The 25,064-nt window shown below is 36.5% G+C and overlaps 2 protein-coding genes across 3 annotated transcripts in view; one reads left to right on the top strand and one right to left on the bottom strand.

Moving 5' to 3' along the window:
- LOC127640857 (parvalbumin-7-like) overlaps positions 1–8,005 on the top strand; it is a 41,805-nt gene extending 33,800 nt beyond the window's left edge. For both annotated transcript variants that reach the window (XM_052123531.1, XM_052123530.1), the window contains exons 2-5: positions 2,081–2,149; positions 2,864–2,996; positions 5,957–6,066; positions 7,530–8,005. In XM_052123531.1, coding sequence (XP_051979491.1) covers positions 2,089–2,149; positions 2,864–2,996; positions 5,957–6,066; positions 7,530–7,555 — 330 coding nt within the window. In that variant the 5' untranslated portion in view covers positions 2,081–2,088 and the 3' untranslated portion in view covers positions 7,556–8,005. The remainder of the gene's footprint in view (positions 1–2,080; positions 2,150–2,863; positions 2,997–5,956; positions 6,067–7,529) is intronic.
- Positions 8,006–9,782: 1,777 nt separating this feature from the next.
- Positions 9,783–22,660, bottom strand: LOC127640853 (brain-specific angiogenesis inhibitor 1-associated protein 2-like protein 2). The gene is made up of 14 exons (XM_052123526.1): positions 22,607–22,660; positions 20,437–20,512; positions 19,076–19,162; positions 16,655–16,716; positions 16,206–16,277; positions 16,020–16,109; positions 14,826–14,957; positions 14,595–14,699; positions 12,801–12,882; positions 12,489–12,696; positions 12,022–12,084; positions 11,538–11,940; positions 10,348–10,394; positions 9,783–9,858 (listed from the first exon to the last, which is right to left on the bottom strand). Exons 1-14 carry the CDS (start codon positions 22,658–22,660, stop codon positions 9,783–9,785), a joined length of 1,557 nt encoding a protein of 518 aa, XP_051979486.1.
- Between the last annotated feature and the right edge of the window lie 2,404 nt (positions 22,661–25,064).

The raw sequence follows: 25,064 nt of genomic DNA, 5'->3' as shown, positions 1-25,064 counted from the left end.
GTTAGCGATTTAAACAACTTTCAATATTTAAGCCCTAATGCTGTTAGCGATTTAAACAACTTTCAATATTTAAGCCCTAATGCTGTTAGCGATTTAAACAACTTTCAATTTTTAAGCCCTAATGCTGTTAGCGATTTAAGCAACTTTCAATTTTTAAGCCCTAATGCTGTTAGCGATTTAAACAACTTTCAATATTTAAGCCCTAATGCTGTTAGCGATTTAAACAACTTTCAATATTTAAGCCCTAATGCTGTTAGCGATTTAAACAACTTTCAATTTTTAAGCCCTAATGCTGTTAGCGATTTAAACAACTTTCAATATTTAAGCCCTAATGCTGTTAGCGATTTAAACAACTTTCAATATTTAAGCCCTAATGCTGTTAGCGATTTAAACAACTTTCAATTTTAAGCCCTAATGCTGTTAGCGATTTAAACAACTTTCAATTTTTAAGCCCTAATGCTGTTAGCGATTTAAACAACTTTCAATTTTTAAGCCCTAATGCTGTTAGCTGATTTAAACAACTTTCAATTTTTAAGCCCTAATGCTGTTAGCGATTTAAGCAACTTTCAATTTTTAAGCCCTAATGCTGTTAGCTGATTTAAACAACTTTCAATATTTAAGCCCTAATGCTGTTAGCTGATTTAAACAACTTTCAATTTTTAAGCCCTAATGCTGTTAGCGATTTAAACAACTTTCAATTTTTAAGCCCTAATGCTGTTAGCGATTTAAGCAACTTTCAATATTTAAGCCCTAATGCTGTTAGCGATTTAAACAACTTTCAATTTTTAAGCCCTAATGCTGTTAGCGATTTAAACAACTTTCAATTTTTAAGCCCTAATGCTGTTAGCGATTTAAACAACTTTCAATATTTAAGCCCTAATGCTGTTAGCGATTTAAACAACTTTAAATTTTTAAGCCCTAATGCTGTTAGCGATTTAAACAACTTTAAATTTTTAAGCCCTAATGCTGTTAGCGATTTAAACAACTTTCAATTTTAAGCCCTAATGCTGTTTTAAGCCCTAATGCTGTTAGCGATTTAAACAACTTTCAATTTTAAGCCCTAATGCTGTTAGCGATTTAAACAACTTTCAATATTTAAGCCCTAATGCTGTTAGCGATTTAAACAACTTTCAATATTTAAGCCCTAATGCTGTTAGCGATTTAAACAACTTTCAATTTTTAAGCCCTAATGCTGTTAGCGATTTAAACAACTTTCAATTTTAAGCCCTAATGCTGTTAGCTGATTTAAACAACTTTCAATTTTTAAGCCCTAATGCTGTTAGCTGATTTAAACAACTTTCAATTTTTAAGCCCTAATGCTGTTAGCGATTTAAACAACTTTCAATTTTTAAGCCCTAATGCTGTTAGCGATTTAAACAACTTTCAATATTTAAGCCCTAATGCTGTTAGCGATTTAAACAACTTTCAATTTTTAAGCCCTAATGCTGTTAGCGATTTAAACAACTTTCAATTTTTAAGCCCTAATGCTGTTAGCTGATTTAAACAACTTTCAATATTTAAGCCCTAATGCTGTTAGCTGATTTAAACAACTTTCAATTTTTAAGCCCTAATGCTGTTAGCGATTTAAACAACTTTCAATTTTTAAGCCCTAATGCTGTTAGCGATTTAAACAACTTTCAATTTTTAAGCCCTAATGCTGTTAGCGATTTAAGCAACTTTCAATTTTTAAGCCCTAATGCTGTTAGCGATTTAAACAACTTTCAATTTTTAAGCCCTAATGCTGTTAGCGATTTAAGCAACTTTCGATTTTTAAGCCCTAATGCTGTTAGCGATTTAAACAACTTTCGATTTTTAAGCCCTAAAGCTGTTAGCGATTTACATTTTCTGCCTCACAAGACTGCAACTGCATTCATGTAAAGGAGTGTGTTGTGTGATCTATATGCAATTTAATGAATTTGAAATATAAAAGGGATAAAACTAAATGGCAATTTTTCAGTCTGGAGCCCGAGATATTAGTGTTAAATCAAACACATACCGTATTTGACATCTCTTCTGTTTATATCAGCCATAAGCACTTAACATTCCTCTTTCTCTGTCTCTGTCTCTCTGGTTTGCCTAGCTGTCAAGATGGCCATGAAAGACCTTTTGAAAGATGACAATATCAAAAAAGCCCTTGATCAATTCAAAGGTAAGTTCAAGTGATAATTATATTTGTTTAAAGGAATGATTTTACCATTGATTGGTAGAGACAGGATACATTTTCATAGACAATAAAAATGTAGATTTTGTGAAAAAAAAAAATAGAATTAATGTGTTATGAACTTACAATGAAAGTCCATGGGGCAAGGCATTCCGATGGGTCTAAAATCAGAAATGTGCATTTGTGCAATTGTTAAAGCAATTATATGCATTCTTCTTTGCAAAAAAATGTGTGTTATTTGATCTCAGTTTGCTAAATCACACTTTTAGCAGTGGAACTACTTTTCCAGGCGAATGAAATTCTAGTGATGTATAAACAATGTAGTTCCTGTAGGTAAAGTTTGCTTAATTCTAACTGTACTTTGCAGATAGTTACATCCATTTTTAATGCATGTAAGTAATTACTGGCAAATGCACTTGCACTGTCATTGACACAAATTAATTAAGTATACTATTATTATCACTGCAAAATAATATGAAAACACTGCAAATGGCATCACAACTTTTGAGCAAAGCCACAGCAAATTCAGTCAATTTGGTGCACAATAATCAGGAACAAATGTAACTTTTAAAGTGCATTTAAACGTACTAACAGCTTCTGTTGACAGAGCTTAACATGTATTAAACCTGAAACATTCTTTTAAGCACTATGTAGTAATAAAATGTCATCAGCAATAAAAGTGTGTGTGTTTCTTATAAACAGCCGAGGACAGTTTCGACCATAAAAAGTTCTTTGATGTGGTTGGACTGAAGGCTCTGTCTGCTGACGGTGTGAAGATGGTCTTCCAAGCTCTCGACGTGGACGCCAGCGGCTTCATTGAGGAGGAGGAGCTAAAGTAAGAAACACACACACACACACACATAAAAGTTCAAATTCAAATGCGATTTAACCTATGTTATGTAATGTTATGCTTCCTGGCGAAATAAACACTAGATGCGCTACAACTACTATGACTTCTATTCACGAGTAAAACTGTCCATAAATACTTACTTTTCACTCCGTTCCTCACACAATGATATCTTATGACAATAAACTTTTACCATAAAGCATTGTGATACGTTTTAACATTTACGTTACATATCCAACAGCGTTTACAAGCTTATTCTAGTGAGATCAAGTGCCGTAGCTCAACCGATAGTGTGTTGAACTTCGAAGCACAGGACCAGAATGCGAATCCTTAAGTGTATGCTAGTGGACGTGTGAGCCAAAAGCTCATAATAAAAGCCATCATAAAAGCACAACAAAATGACATAGACACTTTCGCAATTGTATTTGATTTTATGTCACTATCGGTTAGGTTTATGTTTGAGGTTTAGGGTAGGGATGTCCGTTTTGTTCATTTAAAACTTAATAGAACGTTACATGAAAAACGTCATATGTTTGGAAGAACATTAAACTTGCTTTTAGCACCACAGTGGACATTTCACCTCAGAACTGCCATGATACATGTAATGAACCACGACAATTCATTTATTAAAAACATTGCCAATGTCACATAATTTTCCTGAGATGTCAATGCTGCCTTTAAGTGCTATCAGAATTATCGTAAATATGTGTTTCCCACTCAGAAGTTGCACATGTCCTAATTACCTCAAGTCCTAATTACGACTGGGATAATTTTGATACTCATGTTTCTGAGATGGGAGGAGTCCGCAATGGGATATTACGTCAAAATAAAAGTTATTATTGCGTCAAAATAAACGTTCCACGAGAAATATGAATGAATGAACCTGACATTGTCCACGTTTCCTGTTCTTTCCAACAACAAAAAATGTGAACATGACGCACTCATAATTACCACTTCAGTATTAGGAAGTAGGATAATTAATAAATGTAACAGAATATATTTAACAGAATTAGATATTTAACATATTACATTACAGTTACGATTTAAATAGTTTGTAATCAGAATACAGTTACATTTAAACATTTATTTTGATTACTGAAGAGATTACTTTGCCTTTAATTTAATTTATTTCTTTTAATATTTAGTCTATTCAGTTGGAAAATATTTATCCATGTAAATGATGCGATCCGAGGAGTGTTTGAATAGCGGTGAAACACTTTCTTATGATGTTTCATTCAAACCAGCTCTTTCACACTGTTGTGAAAAGGTGGAAAAACAGGAAACATAAATAAATCCAATAAATACACAATTACATTACGATTACGTGCCTTGTCAATGTTTTTTATGCGGTTAGGGTATTTTTACAAGAAATGCTAAGAAATGTAGCCTTTAGCATTGTACGGAAAGCTACAAATAAAATATTCTCTGCCTTATTCTATGAACTGAATCCACATACGATCAGAAAAGGATGTTGTTGTGTACACCCTGTGGGGTTTTGAAGTTTGAAGCAGAAATTTTTTTTATCCTTGTGTAAATTGTCATATGAACATTTCCAATACAAAAATCGAGAGTTCATGGCAAATTTGCTACAAATTCACCACTGATCGTTTTCACATGCAAATTAGCTTTGTGGCAAATTGTCCATTGTAGCCAAAGGTTTGTCGAAGGTTCATCACTAGCGGTAAAGAGCTGCAGTTCTGGCAAACATTTGCGGCAAATCACAAGCTCATTTGCATGTGAAAAAATATGTGCATCTAATTTGTGGCAAATTTAGATTGTTTTTGTAAGGGTTAGCTTTATGCTAAGCTAAAATGCTATTTCTTGTTTTAATATGCATCTGTCACCAGGTGTGATTATATTTTATAATGAATTCTATAAAGAAATTTTAAGTTAGGGCATAACCTTTTTTTCCTTTAGTAAGATGTTTATTAGGGGAAAGAAAATTAGGGAAAGTTTTATTCCTAATGATAATTTAAAGTAAAAAAAAATCTGCCAGTGCTAAAGAAGTAATCCAAAGTATTTGAGTAATCAAAGGGAATACATTTTACTGCATGTATTCTGTAATCTGTAGTGGAATACTTTTTAAAAGGTAACCTTCCCAACCCTGGAGATCATGCAGGGCAGAGTAAAAATATTGCATTCAAATTCATTGACTGACTTGCCCTGCCAACTCTCTCTAAGTAAAATCATAGCCCATTTTTGTACATAATATCCTTTGTGCAACATCCATAAATTAGTTTTATTCTTGTGACGTTTGGCCCGTTTTCAAAGCTGGTGTGTCATCTGGTCTTTATTACCATCTCCTGTTGGTCTCAAGGACACAGAGAGAAATTCCCATTTGGATAGATTTGCTCTATATATCTCTCCTGGCAGCAGCCTTGCTCCCCATTACTCATTATCAGCACATGACTGTCCATCATTGGGCAACAGCAGGGGCAGCACAGGGTTGCCAGATTGAGAATAAACAAGTATTCCATGGGGAGCCATCAAGTTGGTACATGGCAGATCTATTATGTAATATAACTCAAAATTTTATCAGGAAGTGCTAATGGATATCACATTAAGTAAATTATTGAAATCTACCTGAATTCCAGCCAAAAGGAAGTCAAAATATTGGGGGGTCTAACAGTATATAGTTAGTGTTGGCTTGACAAAGTATATTTGCTTTTTAAGCTTTTTATTTCTTTCTTTTGCATGAAAGTTAACTTTAAGATGTTTCACTAACTTGTCAAGTAGATGTTTGTCCAACTGTGCTCGGTTAACAAAAAGACAACAAGAGTCTTACTTGATGTGAACCTCAGACTGCAGTCCTTTCTGAAAGTCCTTCTATAACTCGTACACTTGAACGATGTACATTTGTGAAAAGTTGTGTCAAAGCTGTTGTTTTTAAATTCTAGATTAGTTGCCAGATTGATGTTTATCCCACCTGTTTATGTGTTCTTTGTCAGGTTTGTGCTGAAGGGTTTTTCTGCAGATGGCAGAGATCTTACCGATAAGGAGACTAAAGCATTCCTCGTTGCCGCCGACAAGGATGGAGACGGGAAAATTGGCATAGATGGTAAGTTACTCGCACACTAAAAGGAATGGTTCACCCAAAAAGGAAAGTGATGTCATTAATTACTCACCCTTGTTTCAAATGTGGTTAGAAAAAAAAAAAAAAAAAAAAAATTAGAGAGTTATTTTGTCTAATGTCTAAGCTGCTGCGTTCCAAAACAACAAATTTAAGTCAATATTCACTGAAAACCTCTGCCATAGCTCTTAAATCTCATTTGCACATTTGTAAAATTCTTCTTGGGATCAGTCACAAGATGCGGAAGAACGGTTGATGTTTTACGGCAAACCTGGCGTGACGAATCTCGAGTCACCATGTTTGAATGCGCACAAATGTGACTTGAGAACGGTAAATAAGCAGTGTTGGGCAAATTGCTCAAAATAGTAATCTACTACAAATGACAAATTACTTCTCTAAATTTTAATCAGATAACTTTACTGATTACTTTATGGACAAAATTATCACATTACAAATTACTTTTATTTTAAGTTACTTTTTAAACAATTTTCACAGAAACGTTTTTGTTTTCCTGCTTCAAAAATGAAAAAAAAAATGTATTTCCTCCTTGTTCATTGTTGTTGTCCCTTCTGCTGTAACAGAAAGACAAACAGACGTGCACATGAACAAAACGTATGTTTAAAACATTCTACATAAATAATGTTATTTTAGAAATATGTGTAACCCAAGTAATTTATTTAAAAGTAATTAACCTAATCGAAAGTTAGTAACTGTAATTGGATTACAAGATTTTAAATTGTAATGTGTTACATTACTTCTTGGCTTAAAAGTAATATGGTACAACATACACTGCAAAAAATGATTTTCTAGACAAGTATTTTTGTCTTGTATTCCTGTCAAATTATCTAAACTTTCTTAAAACACGATTTATTTACTTGTCAAGCAAAATGGGATAAGATATTAAGTCTTGTTTTAAGATAACTCTAACTAAATTTAGTGAACTTTAGACTCAAAACAAGAAAAAAATCTGCCAATGGGGTAAGCAAAATAAACTTGTTTTCCTTTTAAATTAAGTTTATTTTGCTTACCACATTGGCAGATTTTTTTCTTGTTTTGAGTCTAAAGTTCACTAAATTTAGTCAGATTTATCTTAAAACAAGACTTAATATCTTATCCCATTTTGCTTGACAAGTAAATAAATCGTGTTTTAAGAAAGTTTAGATAATTTGACAGGAATACAAGACAAAAATACTTGTCAAGAAAATCATTTTTTGCAGTGTATGGGTGAGTAAATGATGACCAAAATTTTATTTTTGGATAAAATAACCCTCTAAAAATCAGCGTGAGTGCAAAATGATATCAAGAGAGAAATGCATGTCAGAGGCAAGAAATTGAAATATTTAAGTAGAATTTAATAAAGGAGTCAAAATGTTTTATTTTTTTTGTAAAAAACTAAAATGTTCAAGTGTGAAAAAAGTCTAACCCACACTCACTTTGTGAATCTCTTTCAGAATTTGAGGCTTTGGTGCACGAATAAAAGGTCAATATTTGGCAACACATCACGCCACAACTCTCCTGTGAATACCTACAGCCAGTTGTAGTGTATGTCTCTACACATCATGCCACGAGCCAGGAGCTGAATCCGCCTCCCTTAATCACATTTATTTATTAAAATTTTCTTTTTTATATACAAACTCTGTACATGTAAACCGATTTAGTTCTCTCATAAAAGGCGTTAGATTCCTGCACTGCTTTGACCTTCCACCTTTTATTTTTGGTTCATTTTGGCTGTTTCTCTTTCTGTTTATTCCTCAAAAAGCTTCTTCTTTGTTCTCCTTGTCATCTGTCCTACAGTACCATCCCTGTTTTGCTCCTCTCTTGTGATAGAGTCACTGAGCATGGTGAATTCCAGAAGAGAATGATGAGATGAAATGAGAGAATAAAATATTTAAGAGAGAAATCAAATAAAGCCATGTGTTGAGAAAAATACGGCAGTTTCCTTCTATTTATTTGACTCCTATAGTGCAAAGCATTTAAATTCTATTGTATTAAGTGTATATTATTCTACTATATTAGCATATGCACTGGTGGCCTAAAGTTTGGAATAATGTGCAGATTTTGATGTTTCGGAAGGAAATTGGTATTTTAATTCACCAAAGTGGCATTCAACTGATCACAAAGTATAGTCAGGACATTACTGATGTTAAAAACAGCACCATCACTATTTGAAAAAAGTCATTTTTGATCAAATCTAGACAGACCCCATTTCCAGCAGCCATCATTCCAACACCTTATCCTTGAGTAATCAAGATAAATTGCTAATTTAGTACTAGAAAATCACTTGCCATTATATTAAACACAGCTGAAAGCTATTTGGTTCATTAAATGAAGCTTAACATTGACTTTGTGTTTGTTTTTGAGTTGCCGCAGTGTGCAATAGACTGGCATGTCTTAAGGTCAATATTAGGTCAAAAATGGCAAAAAAGAAACTCTAGAAACTCATCAGTCAATCATTGTTTTGAGGAATGAAGGCTATACAATGCTTAAAATTGAAGATTTCCTACAAAGGTATGTACACTACAGTCTTCAAAGACAAAGGACAGCTGGCTGTAACAAGGACAGAAAGAGATGTGGAAGACCTGATGTACAAATAAACAAGAGGATAAGTACATCAGAGTTTCTAGTTTGATAAAGACGCCTCACGTGTCCTCAGCTGACAGCTTCATTGAATTCTACCTGCTCAACACCAGTTTCATGTTCAACAGTACAGAGAAGGCTCAGGGGTGCAGGACTTATGGGAAGAATTGCAAAGAAAAAGCCACTTTTGAAACAGAAAATACAAAAGAAAATGTTAGAATGGGCAAAGAAACACAGACATTGCACAACAGATAATTGGAAAAGAGTGTTATGGATCTTAACCCCATTGAGCCACATCTATATCAAGTGCTACAGGAAGTGTGGGGTGAAATGTCACCTGAGTATCTGGACAAACTGACAGCTAGAATGTCAAGAATCTGCAAAGCTGTCATTGCTGCACACGGAGGAACTCTTTGATTGATTGATTGATTTTTTTTTCCGAATTAAATTAATAGTAATTTTTCATATTATTAATGTTGTGACTATACATTAAGATCATTTGCCACACAGAAAGTCAAATTTCTTTCCATAAGAGCAAAATCTGTACATTATTCCAAACTTGTGGCTGCCAGTGTACATCATTTTCTAAACTAAAAGTAAAAAATAAATACAAATAAAAATAATCAAATAGCAACGTTATGCAAAGGTTAAAAAAAACGAGCAAAATTAAACTATAAACACACATAAACTAGACATCATTTCTTCCGTTGTAATAAACAAATGATTTTCACTCAAGCATTCGCCTAAACATTTTGAAACATTTCTAATAGGTTAAATCAGATAAAGCTCTGATAAACAAAACAGAACTGAACTTATTTAAAAAACAAAACAAACAATTTCATAGATTTTAATATCTAAAAAAAATTTAGTGTTCACAAAATGCAGACACAGTTGCACACAAAAAACCAAACCTAGCTGTCAAACTTAACACAATTTAACTGTATTATATCTTTCAATTTTGAGGTAACAACTGAAACTATTCTGTTCTTAAATGCAGAACTTAAGGTTCAATTTAGTTTAAAAAGTGCTCATTACTTTTTAGTTCTAATGTTCATGGTGATTGAAATTGTATACTTAATGACTGACAGATAACCAGTCAGAGTGCAGGTTTTTGTTGTTGGTGGCTGTCAGTGAATCCGTGGTGCTGATTTGTCATTGGTAACTGTGGGGCGGAGCTTCACGGTGGCAAAAGGATTTGAGCCTCTAGAAGACAGGAATAAAAGACAGAGAGAGAGAGAAAGAAAAAACATGGTACAGTTGAGGGTACACAATATATCAACTCAATATAAATTAAAAATTCATATAAAAAATAGGAAATTTTATTTTGTCTGTTTTTAAGATATTTTGCATTGTGACATTATGTTCATGAGAATTAAGCACATTTCCCCCTAAATGCTTATTAACGCAATACATCTGAAAGTTTTACTTTTGACTTGTTTTGTAATTCCCATTATTTTCAATGGTGATTCTCATTACCGTATTACAGTATAAGTACTGTAAGACAAAGATATTTAACATAAGTCACTACAACAAATACTGAAATGGTGTATCCGTGCTTTTCAATTTAAATAATATTTATTTTCTTTTTTCTGCGTTATGGTACCGAGAATGAGATTTTGATGCCTTACGGTAATTATGGGCAATACTTTGTAAAAGCATGAATAAAAGTAAACTCAAAGACGTATGTAATACCTGGGAAAAAGAGGGTGCTCTGGTGGTTGTCCATGAACAGTTGACCTCTACAGACATGGAACAGATTTAAAATTACACTTGAAAATACACAAATTACAACTAATACATTTATAGACAACTGAAACATTTCTTAGCCAATAATTTTGACCAAGATGAACAGGTCAAATGAGGCTCCCAACCAAAACCTTCAAAGGGTAATTCTGACTCCGTTTCTTAAGCGCATCCATGCTGTGCGAGATTCAAATAAATATTTATTTAAACTTTTTTATTTTACTGTAAAGAACAGAAAGGATATTCAAAAACATTATTCAATGAAAGTAGAGTGTGCCTCATCTTTGATGGACACACATTACACGGAGGAAACGATCCCTTTTAACCTTAAGCACTTTTAATCTAAACAAGACGAATTTCTAGGTATTCCAGTACTTACATTTCTAAAAGCTAAATTCAAGCACTTTAAGCATTTCAAGAACCCTGTGTGAACCCTTTAAACAAGTAGGGGTATAATCAAGCGATAGAGAGATTTTGTTTGATGGGTCATTTCATATATGATCACATGGACCGAAAACAATGTTGCAAATTTCAAAATATTGAGTCATGATAAGGTTCGTGATCTATTTAAATTCTCTATATTGTCCCATACCTAACATATACACTAAAACCGGCTAAGCACTGAATGTTACTTGACAGATTGCATGATATGACTCCAATGATATATTGGGTAAAGCTTGAAGACTCATGAAGACAACATAATTGAAATGATTGATAGTGTTGAATGGGAATTTTACATGCATCACATTTTAAAATTGAAATAGTGCCATGCAAACAAAAGCAAACTTTTGTCTGGATGGCAATGTTTTTTACGGAAGAGAAAAACAAAAACAGTATGTCTGGAATCAGGTGTGGATGGGCAAAAAGAGGACTTCTCTGATTTGTGGATCTCGCTTCAGTATTGTGGGTAGTGTAGTACTTCACTAGGAATTCGACATAGTTGATCGTAGTTCTATTGTATGTTGCATCATGAATCGCTCCTATAAATTCTACATTTGATTGTTGCCGTACAAGTCACAGAGCATGAATATAATCTAACTTTTCAGACAATACCAGAATAAAAAAAGGAATGTAAAATTTGAAATTTTTTGTCTACGACTGCAAAATCCCGGCAAAAATCGTACATTGTGTACTCTCACCTTCAAACTTGTTTCCACCTTTCGTTCAGGTAGAGGAGAGTTTGGAAGGGGTGGAGCAGGAGGTGGGAGTTCATTGTATGTTTTGTGCTCCAATTTGCTATCAAAATGAGACTCCGCCCTCCTGTCAGGCAGAGGAGATATCGGACGAATATCAGCTGATCCCCGGCGGAGTGGTGCCTCTGGGGGTGGGATTTCATTGTATGTTTTCTGATTGGTCATGCTGTCATTGGAAGACTCCACCTTCTTGTCAGGGAGGGGAGAAACTGGGCGAAGATCTGCTGAAGCTCGACGGATAGGTATTGTTGAGGATGTTATGTGGTTATAGATCAAGGTGTCTGAAGATTCTGATTGGCTGGTTGGTTCAAGGAGGTTATTCATGCTGTGACTTCGGTGCGATGCCCCACTGAAAAGTACAAGTCACAAATGATCTAATCCATCTAAATAATCTATGGATCATTACAATTCAGCACATACTCATGTTTACCTGGACCCTAGGGGTAGAAAATCTTCAGTGGAAGCCACATAAGCAGCAGGAAACCAACCTTGACTGAATAAAATAAATCAAAATGCATATCACAAGAATGATTTAATGGACAGTATGAATTAGATGACAAAGGATCATTTGATTTATTAGACTAATGACTGAATTTATGAGGATATCAAGGCATTTATTCCCAATGACTAAATTAATCTTGAACTTCAATCTTCCCATTCAAAAACAATCAAACCTCAACAATACCTCAAAAAGCTACTAATGAAAATCAATGTGCTGGATGACAAGGTTTTAGTGCATTCGAATGGATGAGTGTTTACACTACAAGCCCAGTGTGGTCATATGTGTTTTCGACCACTTCTGAATGTGGTTGAAGAGGACAAATCTCCCATCTTTGTTATCAACTTAAGTGTAAATGGGATATTTGGTAAACCACAAATTACTCTAGAATTGCTCACCGAAGGCTTGAGTCATGGCGTCCATACAGCCAGCCATTCCGGGGTTCTGGTATAAGTACAGTGACCATGTCACCACGGGAAAACGGCAGCAGGACTGGATTGGATGAAGGTGGGTGGGATGCAATGGCCATCATAGAGCGGCCGCTACCAAGACCCAAAGACTCACCAACAGAACTAGAGCGAGAACGACTGGGGAGAGGAGATGGGGCTGTGGAGAGACATAGGGAGAGAAGAAATGTTGGCTGTTCTTGATCTTGATTTAGTTGAATCAAAGTGGAACAACAGGTTGTATGTGAGGCTGAATTACCAGACCTCTAGAGGGCACTCTGCCCAGTGGCTCTCGGTCCATTTCTCGGTCTCCAGTCTGCAGCAGAGAGCCCAGAGAACTCCTTAACTGTAAGGGACATCAAAAGAGTAATTGTTGACAGATTTTGAATGACATGGATGTCTGTCGAGGACAAAGTTCTCATCAAACTTTGTATGTACCCTCAGATCATGGTCCTTACGAAGCAAACCAAGTTTAGTTGCGATAGGACAAAGCATTTCTGACAGCCTAACTCCTATTTCACGTCAACATCATTCAATTTGCTTTAGCGTTACTTTTCAACAATTGCGTAAATCAAAATGGGGTAAAGTTATGTCTGTATGGCTATGTCTGAAGATTATCATAATCCAAGATGGTGGCTACTGTAATGCAAGATTAAATGTAAGGCATCCATTAGAATCATCAGAGGGAGAATAATCAGATGCAAAAATATTTTGTTTCTAGGACAAAAGGTTCAGAAGATACATGCAAAAGACAGTACATTTTTATACTGGTGGTGGTGCAAAGGAGTTTGTCCTAGGGGTCCCAAATATGCAATGGGGGCTAGTCATGCCCACCCCTGTCTGTGTACCAAATTTCAGCATATTCCAACATACGGTTAATAGGGCTGCCAAAGACTCTATTGGTGGAATAATAAGAAGAAGAATAGATTTAAAAGCAATAGGGGCCTGTGCCCCTTTAGGGCTTGGCCACTAATAAGCCATTTGTAGTCATTTTTTTAAAGAAAAAATGTAATACAGTAGTTTTGTGACACTATCAAAACAATGCTGTTTGTTTGAGCATCCTGACCATCCCAAAACAGCGTCACTATATTCCACCAGTGGCGTTTAACAAGGAACAGTCTGATTGTTTAACCAATGGCAGACTGGTGAGAGTGTTTGGGAAATCTGTTTGAAAGCAATTCCATTTGGTATTGCAAGTGGCACACAAATTACACACTTCAGCTTTATTGTAATTATGATAAATATAGTCTCATTGCCAGTTTAGAAATAGCAGAGTACAAAAGTCTGGTTCCGGAGGCAAAAAGCCCATTCATTAGAGAGTAGATTTTCAACAACTACTTATAAACTTTCAAAGACAGACCTATTGTGAGCCCCGATGTTGTTAATCGATGGTATATGCTTCTGGTGAAGCCATCATTCCACATTATTTCAACTTCATTCAAATAAAAACAATTGCATCTAACAAAGTGCGCGAAAAGAGCTATGCAACGAAACACTGCAAATTATGTTAAGTTGGTCTCCCTACACTCTCAAACTACACTCACTGAGCACTTTATTAGGAACACTATGGTCCTAATAAAGTCCCCAATGTAGTCTTCTGCTGTTGTAGCCCATCCGCCTCAAGGTTTGATGTGTTGCTATTCTGCTCACTACAATTGTACAGAGTGGTTATCTGAGTTACCATAGCCTTTCTGTCAGCTCGAACCAGTCTGGCCATTCTCCACTGACCTCTCTCATCAACTGTAGTAGATTGTAGTTCATGCCCTCATAAGCCACATAAAGGATTTTATGAAATCCCAATTGAAAATAAATCAGTGGGAAGAATACTCATGGAACCCAGATGGTTTGCTATAAGGGCCGATATATTTTCTCAATTCACCTGCCATTGACAGGTCTGGTTAAAAAAGTTCATTTGGAGCCTACTGTGTGCTGTTCATTGTGCAATTTTGGAAGCTTCTGGGGATCTGGCTGTTGTGAAGCTAGCTGAAAAGGGCAAGAGAAAGAAGAGTAATACAGATAGATAGTAAATACTCCACATTCTCATCATTCCAGAATCACCTGAGCCTCTTGATCTGATGAAGTGGGCGTTCGAGGTCTCGAAATTCTACTCTCACTGACTCTTTCTTTCCATCCATCTGCTCTCTGCTGCAGAGATACTCCAGTCTGTCAACACATGGGAAAGATGGGTGTGCACACGCAGTGGGCTGATAAGGTTTAGAAAGTACTGAATAGAAGGTCTATATGTCTGAGTGCACACAGCTAATGAACTCCAGTAGAAAGAAGCTGTACCTTGCTGATAAGGTACAGTAGCGACTGTGTAAGTCCGCAATGTCTCTCGGCCAGGAAACGATACCTCCTTTCTTCCTCTTTGAGAATTTCATGCTGGCTCTGCCTCAGGTACTGCATATACTCACTGCCCTCCTGCACACACACACATAATTTACATGTGCAATTATAATTGAGGTTTGGAACAACATAAGGGTAAACTAGATTGTAGTTTTTGTAGGTATTATTAACCTGACAAAGCCTTTGTCTGAAAGTTTTAAAAAAGACATATAGGTAGTCAAGCAGACCTTCAGATAAAATCTTCAGAAAGATAGACTGATGGATAGATTTTGTATTGTAACCTAAAGCCATTATAGCAGGCCTCTTGTGGTTTTTTTTTTACATTTGACAGTTGGAGTTTGAATTAATCAGCATTCTGTTGGGCCATTTAAACCTGTTAAATCTGTTAGTTGAAATCTATGGGATTTTTTGAATATTTGAATGTCCACTATGTGAAATACCATTATGCAAAGATGTAGCAACGCGAGTCAGAACAGTATGAAGGGCTGTGTCAAGTTTGGTGGATGTACTGAATTTTTTGACAGTTGGAGTTTGAATTAGCCCATTCGAACATTCTGTCAATGTAAGTCTATGGGATTTTTCAGATATTTGTTTGACCGCTGTGCAAAAAACGTTATTCCCCTCTGTTAGAAAAGATATAGCTATGCAAATCAGAACAGTATGAAGGTCTGTGCCAAGTTTGGAAGATTTATTACATTTTTTGACGGTTGGAATTTGAATTAATCAGGATTCCGTTGGCCCATTTGAACATTCTGTCAATGTAAGTCTATGGGATTTATTACATTTTTGATTGTCCGCAAAACTGTTATTCTGATAAGTTTGAAAAGATATGGCAATGCGAGTCAGTATGAAGGTCTGTGTCAAGTTTGGTGGATGTATTTAATTTTTGGGCAGTTGTAGTTTGTATTAATCAGCATTCTGTTGGCCCATTTACTATCCCTTTAATATTGACATTTCTGATCCCAAAACTAGGTTTAAGGCTGCAATTTTTCAGCCTACTGTAAAAATAGCTTGACAGTATCAGCAAGTTACTGCTGACTGAAATACTTCTAGTGGATGAAACATGGCAAATCAAATCCAAAATAACATCAACCCAAATATGCACACAAGCACACATAGAAACACTTGTGGCCTTACCAGTGTGTCTCTGAAAGCTCCACGTCTCAACTGTCTCTCCAGTGCTCCAGCCTGATTCCTCACCTCCAATTCATATACTCTACGGCTGCCCTACACACACACACATGCAATAAATCAGCTTAGCTATATCCATAAACTCCTCTGTATAAAAATATCAAATCCACAACCACACATATCCAGACCCACTTCAATGTACTCCTCATCTAGCTTCACGTTCTTGTCCATGGCCTGCAGAACCTCCACATGGAACCAGCGAAACTGATACAGAGGGAGATGCTTTTATCCAATCGACTTATAAGGTATTCAAGGTATACATTTTATCAGCATGTGTGTTTCCTGAGAATAAAATCCAATGACCTTGTTTGTTGCTTCTAGCACCATGCTATACCATATGAGCAACAGGAACATTATCTACATACCCTCTGGTCAACATGCCCCATAGACTTTTAAGTGAATTACTGTAAATACGACTTTTGTTCATTTTTACAACCAGTGTTATGAGACATTGTCAAGGCATTGTCCTGTTGAGATATTGTCAGCTAACAGTATCATTATGAAGGTGCATTTCTTTATAGCTTGAGCATGAAGAGCTGGAAGACGTATGAATGGCATCAGACAGTAAGATCTGAACTCACCACGCCCTCCACCTCAGCTGTCAGTTTCCGCTGCATTTCTGATATCTCAATCAGCACGTCACCTGGGAAACACACAAATGCATTACTCATTCGGCTGAGTCAGTTATAGCAGGTGGGCTGTAACAAACTTAAGAGACTGACAACAGCAGTAATAAATGCACATTAGAGTTTAGAGAAAGATCATCTAATGATTATTATTGATTTATTTCACAGCACTTATTCATAAAATCTAAATTCAATGATTCAGTTGAACAGCTAATAATTGGATGAGAAACAGATCAATAATTAAGTCCTTTTTAACTATAAATCTCCACTTTCACATTCTTCTTCTTTGGTGTTTGGCAATTTGCATTCTTCTTGCTTATCGCCATCTACTGCACAGGGAGGAGAATTTATTGTAAAAAAGGACTTAAATATTGATCTGTCTCTCACCCACACCTATCATATCTCTTCTGAAGACATGGATTAAACCACTGGAGTCATATGATTACTTTTATGTTGCTTTTATACGCTTTTTTCTACTTCAAAGTTCTGGCCACCATTCACTTGCATTTTAAGGACCTACAGAGCTTAAATATTCTTATAATCTTCGTTTGTGTTCAGCAGAAGAAAGCAAGTCATACACATCTGGGATGGCATTTTGGGGTATTCCTTAATTTAAAATAATTAATAATTATGTAGTTAAATATATATCATTATTATTATAATTGAGTGTTTCTTCAACTTCAGGCACTTTCAGCAGCAAAGTCTTGATAAACATTTTTCACACTCTCACTAATGTATTATTTACCTACTAACAATGTCCAGCAGTATATGTACATGCTTCAAAGGAGATGTCATTTTAAAAAAAAAAATTCAAGTTCTGTGTTGTGTTTAATTTAATTATTAAACCTGACCTGTTTCTCACCCACACCTATCATATCACTTCTGAAGACATGGATATAACAACTGGAGTCATATTGTTTGCTTTTATGCTGCCTTTATGTGCTTTTTGGAGCATCAACATTTTGGCACCCGTTCACTTGCATTGTATGGACCTACAGAGCTGAGATATTCTACTAAAAATCTTTGTTTGTGTTCTGCAGAAGAAAGAAAGTCATACACATCTTGGATGGCATGAGGGTGAGTAAATGATGAGAGAATTTCCATTTTTGGGTGAATTATTATTTAAACAAAACAGGTCAAGACTACATTACTTAAATCAAAAGTTTTTTTTATATATATTACCTGTTGTCTAAACAAGATTTCTTTAGTTTAAAAAAAACAACTATATTTTTATATCAGTGTAACTAGAGTCAAAGCAAAGAGAACACAACTAAGTTGAGTCAATGCAACTTTCTTTACCACAGGAAAAATTACAAATTATATTTACCTCAAATTTTCACTTTATATTTAATCTCAAGCACGCTCTTCACTGACAATTATGTTGACTTTAACAAGTACACTAAATTTGAGTTATGTGCGATATGACTACGCTATTAACAGTGGTATTACACTTGTAAAACGTTATTTTATTTTTCCATCATTAATGTAATTAAATATATGCTATATACCATGTTTATGTTCACATTTATGTGTAGTATGCAATGCAAGTATAGCAAGTTTCTATTCAGCAAATGCTTTTTATTCAAATGCTGTTTGTTTGTATAAAAATCAACCCCTTGGACATGAACGCTCTGAAGTTGTAGAAACACCCAGTTACATAATAATAAAAAGATTTATTTAAAAATGGTAATACATTAAAAAAAAAAAACATGGCATTAGCATGTGTACCAAGTCTTTTCTGTCAGTGTACACGTTAATATGTGCACTGAGGTGAATCAATGAATTTAGAGGGGTGAAAGAATGAGACCATGCATCTATAATTTAAGTCTCAACGATCACATCGCAACCCAATCTCTCTCACACACACACACAAACTTGTCTTTTCACATAGAGGTTCTAATGACTGGTAGTGACATTATAATTACATAATAACAACATTATAATAACATAAAATAATCAAAGCTGTACCATTATCAAATTCATGCTGTTCCATTAGCAACCCTCTAAAATTTTTGTTGTGTCTTACATCACTGCTACTCTGTGCATACACCCGTAATGAAAACTCATTATACGGGCACTTAGCCGAGAGCTTCAGTGAGCCAGATCGTGTGTTTTATGACAGAGCGAGGAAGCATCTGCCACTGCACACCGTTTGATGAAACATCAATTGTCTGAAGGACCAACAAGCTCTGTTACAGCCAGAAAAGACAGATTAAGACTTATAAGACATCTTGCCACGCAGTCTGTCCAGTTGGCACTGCCTAGTGAATTACACACACACACACACACACACACACACACACACACACACACACACACACACACACACACACACACACACACACACACACACACCACACACTTTTTGAATCTTACCAAGTGGTCTGGACGACAATGTGTTGAGAGCTTGCTCACCCATTTTAGCAAGAAAACTGAAGTAGGCCTCACTCGTCAGTGCCAAGGCTTTGATACATACACACATGCACAAAAATACCTTCAATTTAGGACAGAAATAGCTCAAACTAGTCCCTGCTAAAAACAGCTGAAATCAGCCTAAGGTGGTTTGCTGATCTAGCGGTTTTCCCAGCCTGACCCAAAAAAACCTCTAAAACCATCTAAAAATATCAGTCTGACCACTTGGGTAAATTACTCAAAGTAATCCACTACAAATTACTAATTACTTCCCTAAACATTGTAATCCAATTACTTCATCGGAAACGTTAGCACATTATGAATTCTGTTACTTTTCACAGAAATGTCTTCGTTGTTTTGCTCAACCACTTCAAAATGCCTATATTTCTTATAAACATTTCCTATATTTCTGAACTTCTAAAAGGTTATGTCACAGAAACACAAACAGACGTACATATGAATTCATATTTTAAACACATGAATGTATGCTCAAACATTGATGGCCAGCAATCATATCACCCTGTAGCTCAAGACTGGTTGTGCACTAAAACTAAGCAGAGTTGAACTCGGTCAATACTTGGATGGGAGACCTCCTGGGGAAAACTAAGGTTGCTGCTAGAATATCTGTTAGGGAGGCCAGCAGGGGGTGCACATCTTGTGGTCCGTGTGGGTTCTAATGTCCCATTATAGTGATGGGGACACAATACTGTAAAATGCCACTGCCTTTTGGATGAGATTTTAAACTGAGGTCCTGACTCTATGCGGTCATTAAAAATACCAGGGCACTTCTCGTAAAGAGTATGGGTGTAAATCCGGTGTCCTGGCCAAATTCTCCCCATTGGCCCTTATCAATCATGGCCTTCTAATAATCTCAATCCATTAATTGGCAATTTAACTCTACTCTCTCCTCTCCACCAATAGCTGGTGTGAGTGTACTGGTGCATTATGGCTGCTGTTGCATCATCCAGGTGGATGCTGCACACTGGTGGTTGTTGAGGAGAGTCCTGTGTAAAGCGCTTTGAGTGTAGTGTCAGAAAAGCGCTATATAAATGTATTCATTCATTCATAATATTTTAGAGATATGTAACCCAAGTAGTTGAAAGTCAGTAACTGAATGTAACGTGGTACACTACTTTTTGTACTAGATTACAATAACTAATTATTTGTAATCATATTACACCCATTTTAGGTTGGTTGAAGCTTTTATTTTGAGCAGGGTAGGCATTTTATCTGTTTATAAGTTATCTGTTTATAAGATAAATTATATATTTTAAGTTAATTTACATTTAAGTGTCTGACTGTGAAAACACACAAAATAAACTCACCTTGAAAAGCCTTGATGTAGCTGTTTCCTAAAGTAACCAGCTTTTGCAAACCAGGATTAAATTGATCCATGAGGTTCTGAATAATCCCAAACAACAACATCAAGCTGTCAATATCAACTCTGCGGTATTACAAAATATACGTAATGATAATGTACAGTCAGGCAGTCAATATAGCAAAATAAACCTCATAAGGCCATTCAGGACTTGTATAACCCTGAAGGGCTTTATTTTGCAATAATGACTGGCAGACTGTACATTATCTCTTAGTACATGTTTACTTACCAAATAAACAAACAAAACAAATATTTCATTAAGGCCACATCCACACTAGTGTTTTCAATTTCCTATCATCATTGTTGTTCAATTGGGTAATGTAGAACATTTTAGAAACGCTTCATTTTCGGTGGAGGAAAACATTGTTCTCGTGTGGATGAGTGGAGTAAACATAGCGAATTTGATGCATATTCAAATGAAAACATTTTATGGCTACATCCACACTAATTTTGAGAGCGGTAGTTCTGTGGGTGATAACGGCTTGTTAATGACAGAGGTCGGAGGAGAATGGCCAGACTGGTCCAAGCTGACAGGAAGTTGACAGTAACCCAAATAAACACACATTACAACAGTACCATGCAGAAAAGCATTTCTGAACATACAACACGTAGAACTTCTCAATGTTGGGCTACAGCAGCAGAAGACCCCCTCCGAGTACCACTACTGTCAGCTTAGAACAGGAAACTAAGGCTGCAGTTGGCACAGACTCAACAAAACTGGACAGTAGATGATTGGAAAAACGTCACCTGGTCTGACAAATCTGGATTTCTGCTGAAGTACACAAATGGTAGGCCCATTGCAGCCTCAGATTTTCTGTTTTGGCTGACAGAAGTGGAAACCAACGTGGTCTTCTGCTGTTGTAGCCTTATATGATAACATATCAGAGGCCGAGATATTTGATGAAACATTGGGGGTGGTGCATGAACTGAAAATAAGACTGAATGTCTATGGACGAGAACATCTGTGAGTGCTAAAAAAATGTTAAGAGCACCACCTAAATGCATCAGAACAACATTTTGTGATGGAAGGTGATAGAGGAAAAATTATTTTGGTGAAGGACATCAATATGAATTCGAGTTGAGAGAACTGATGTTTCCATGACTGGTTCGTTCTCACTTAATTATTCTTATTTTGGATTATGTAAAAAAAAATTTGAAGTGAGTGATTTTTAATGTCTACATATTTTTGTAATTTGGTTGTTGTGGTTGTTTTATAAACTTCAGGTTTTGTATGATCATGATGATTTTGGGGGGTGAATAATCATGTAAATGTTTCAATCGTGTGATCTTTTAGGCACTGATTGATAATGTAGGGATACATGATGACGTCATGGAAATGCGGTCTGTATATGAAGGTAGTGGTTAGGTTAAGAAGGCCTATATGTTTTCCCCACAAATATGACATCTGCCAATTGGTTCACAAGACGGGTTGGTAAAAAATTACTTACTGTTGAAATTTGCTACTTTTATGCTTCTTCTCTACATCAGAACATTGTTTTCCTCCACCCAAAATGGAGACTTTCAAAAACGATACGCTATATACCTGGAAGAGAATTCGCCATTGGTTCCCTTTGGATTTTCCCATGGGTTTATGGTGAGGGTTAGGGTTTTTAAATGTATGTTGAACAAAATGTCCACGTATTGTAAAGTAATGTTTACCACAAATCTTATTTAACTTAAAGTATCGTAAGTAAAAAAAACTATTACAAAAACCCATAGAAAAATCCAGAGGGAACCCATGGCGAACTAGACTTCAGGGTTTGCCTACAAATTGCGGTCACAGCTGAATAGCTCTGTCACATACTTTGAAAAATCATGACGTAAGGAAACTGAAAAAGGAGGTTTCAAACTTTAACAGTTTAGTGTGGACAGGGCCTTTGGAATAAAGACATTTTATTGTCCAACGGTCATTATACAAAACATTTGACCACAGAATGCCACAATTGACCAAACACAATTAACTATTCCAGAAAGCTATAATATATGAATAGTCACAATAAAACCTACTGTATGTTAATGATTTAATGGACAGCTTAAGAGTAATCGATTCTATGTAAAGTTGCTTTAAATCTATCGTCAAAAGCACTATACAAACAAATTGATAATATAAGACTTACATTATAAACACTCAGGGTTGATCTATGTAGAAGGTCACTGTTAGCACCAGACATCCTGCTTCTGATGAAAAACACACTTAAAAGCTACGTAAAGCATGTAACGTGCATTATAGTGCTAAATGTACATTAACTGAGAAACACTGAAGTGGGGGTTTGGTTGATACATACCAGTGATAGTAAAAGTTTTCACGCTGTAGTTATTCCTTGGTCCCTGTTGTTGAGGTATCAGACACTGTGTGTTTTTGTGCGTTTGTGATGGCACACTCAGTCTGTAATGGGTCTTTTCAGGTCTTCGCTAACGTTTGTTAAAGGCTGAGAGACTGAGAATGAGTGAGGGAGAGCCAGGAGTTGACATTCGATACGCCAGGGTTTTGAATTATTTACTTGTCTCATGACAGGACGTGGAGAAGGGCAGCTGTCTGACAGGCGGGCAGAAGATATACACTTTACCTGAGAGAACAGCTGTAGAAGAGACACTTCACCTGCTTTCACCACTGACCTGCCCTAATGAGACACTCAACGACCAGAACCATGTAAAAGAACTAATTTTTCCAGGTTAGACAGCAACAATTCAAGAATACGTATGACAAATATACTCAGTATATACAACTGAAGCTCCAGACCCGTATCTTCTTGATTATGCATTGCACTGCTGCCACATGATTGGCTGATTAGATAATCACATGCATATATGTAGATGAACAGGTGGTCCTAATGAAGTGCTCCGTGAGTGTATTTACATTCATATACTGTATTTTCCAAATAGCCATATCTGATGGATATTTACCATCTTTACTGTTTTGTAACAATAATTAAAAAAATATACAAAAGAAATATTGGACAGCAAAACAATTAAAAGTCATTAAAATAAATAATGCAGGGTTTCCAAACTATTTGACCAATTAATTTCCATGACTTTAAGTAAATAATCTAGGCCTAGAAATTAGTTTTAAATTTCCCTGATCTTTTCAATGTTTCCAAAACTGTGGAAAATCTGCTTTTCATTTTTTTTTATTACTATTGTTATAATATTGCTTTTACACTGATGAGCCAAAACATTATGGCCACCTGCCTAATATGCTATTGGTCCTCTGTGTGCCGCCAAAACAGTGCCGACCCGTCGAGGCATGGACTCGACAAGACCCCTGAAGGTGTCCTGTGGTATCTGGCACCAAGACATTAGCAGCAGATCCTTCAAGTCCTGTAAGTTGTCAGGTGGAGCCGCTGTGGATTGGACTTGTTGGTCCAGCACATCCCACAGATGCTCAATCGGATTGAGTTTTGGAGGCCAGCGAAACACCTTGATCTCTTCATCATGTTCCTCAAACCATTCCTGACCAATGTGTGCAGTGTGGCAGGGCACATTATACTGCTGAAAGAAGCTACTGCTATCGGGTAATACCATTGCCATGAAGGGGTGTAGCTGTCCTGCAACGATGTTTAGGTAGGTGGCACGTGTCAAATTGACATCCACATGAATGGCAGAACATTGCACAGAGCATCACACTCCCTTCACCAGCTTGTCCTTTTCCCACAGTGCATCCTGGTGCCATCACTTCCCCAGTTAAACGCCGCACAAGTATACAGACGTCCACGTGATGTAAAAGAAACGGGACTCATCGGACCAGGCGACCGTCTTTCACTGCCACATGGTCCAGTTCCGATGCTCACGTGCCCAATGTATGTTCTTTCGACGGTGGACAGGGGTCGTCATGGGCACTCTGACCGGTCTGCGGTGTGTTGTGACACATTCCTCCTGTAACCATAATTATTATTATTTTTTTTTATCCCTTTTTCTCCCAATCTGAAATGCCTAATTCCCACTACTTAGTAGGTCCTCATGGTGGCTCGAATCAATCTGGGTGGTGGAGGACAATTCTCAGTTGCCTCCACTTCTGAGACCATCAATCCACGCTTCTTATCATGTGGCTCGTTGTGCATGACACCGTGGAGACTCACAGCATGTGGAGGCTCATGCTACTCTCCACGATCCACGCACAACTTATCACGTGCCCCATTGAGAGCGAGAACCAATAATCGTGACTACGAGGAGGTTACCCCATATGACTCTACCCTCCCTAGCAACTGGGCCAATTTGGTTGCTTAGGAGACCTGGCTGGAATCACTCCATCGAACTCGCGACTCCAGAGGTTGGTAGTCAGCGTCAATACTCGCTGAGCTACCCAGGCCCCTCCTATAACCATCATTAAAATTGTTCTGACAGTTCGGATGGGATAGCCTTTGTTGCCTTCGCACATCAAAGAGACTTGGGCGCCCAACAACCTGTCAGCGGTTTGTGGTTTGTCCCTCCTCTGACCACTGTCGGTAGGTACTCACAACTGTTGACCAGGAGCACCCCACAAGTCTTGCCATTTCAGAGAAGCTCTGACCCAGTCGTCTGGCCATAACAATTTGGCCCTTGTCAATGTAGCTCAGGTCTTCTGCCAATTTCTCCTGC

The sequence above is a fragment of the Xyrauchen texanus genome, chromosome 50, assembly GCF_025860055.1.
Source record: "Xyrauchen texanus isolate HMW12.3.18 chromosome 50, RBS_HiC_50CHRs, whole genome shotgun sequence".
NCBI classification, from domain to species: domain Eukaryota; kingdom Metazoa; phylum Chordata; class Actinopteri; order Cypriniformes; family Catostomidae; genus Xyrauchen; species Xyrauchen texanus.
The sequence above is the reverse complement of the archived record's forward strand: the minus strand, read 5'-3'. Positions and strand labels throughout refer to the sequence as shown.

Bases quoted from the DNA above. Each gene is read 5' to 3' on its own strand.
- LOC127640853 (XM_052123526.1), bottom strand. From the start codon at position 22,660: ATGTCTGGTGCTAACAGTGACCTTCTACATAGATCAACCCTGAGTGTT. The intron at 19,163-20,436 runs GTGAGTTTATTT...TATGTATCAAAG, and splicing joins CTACATCAAGGCTTTTCAAG to CCTTGGCACTGACGAGTGAG. The intron at 9,859-10,347 runs GTATTACATACG...CCTGTCTTCTAG, and splicing joins GAGCACCCTCTTTTTCCCAG to AGGCTCAAATCCTTTTGCCA.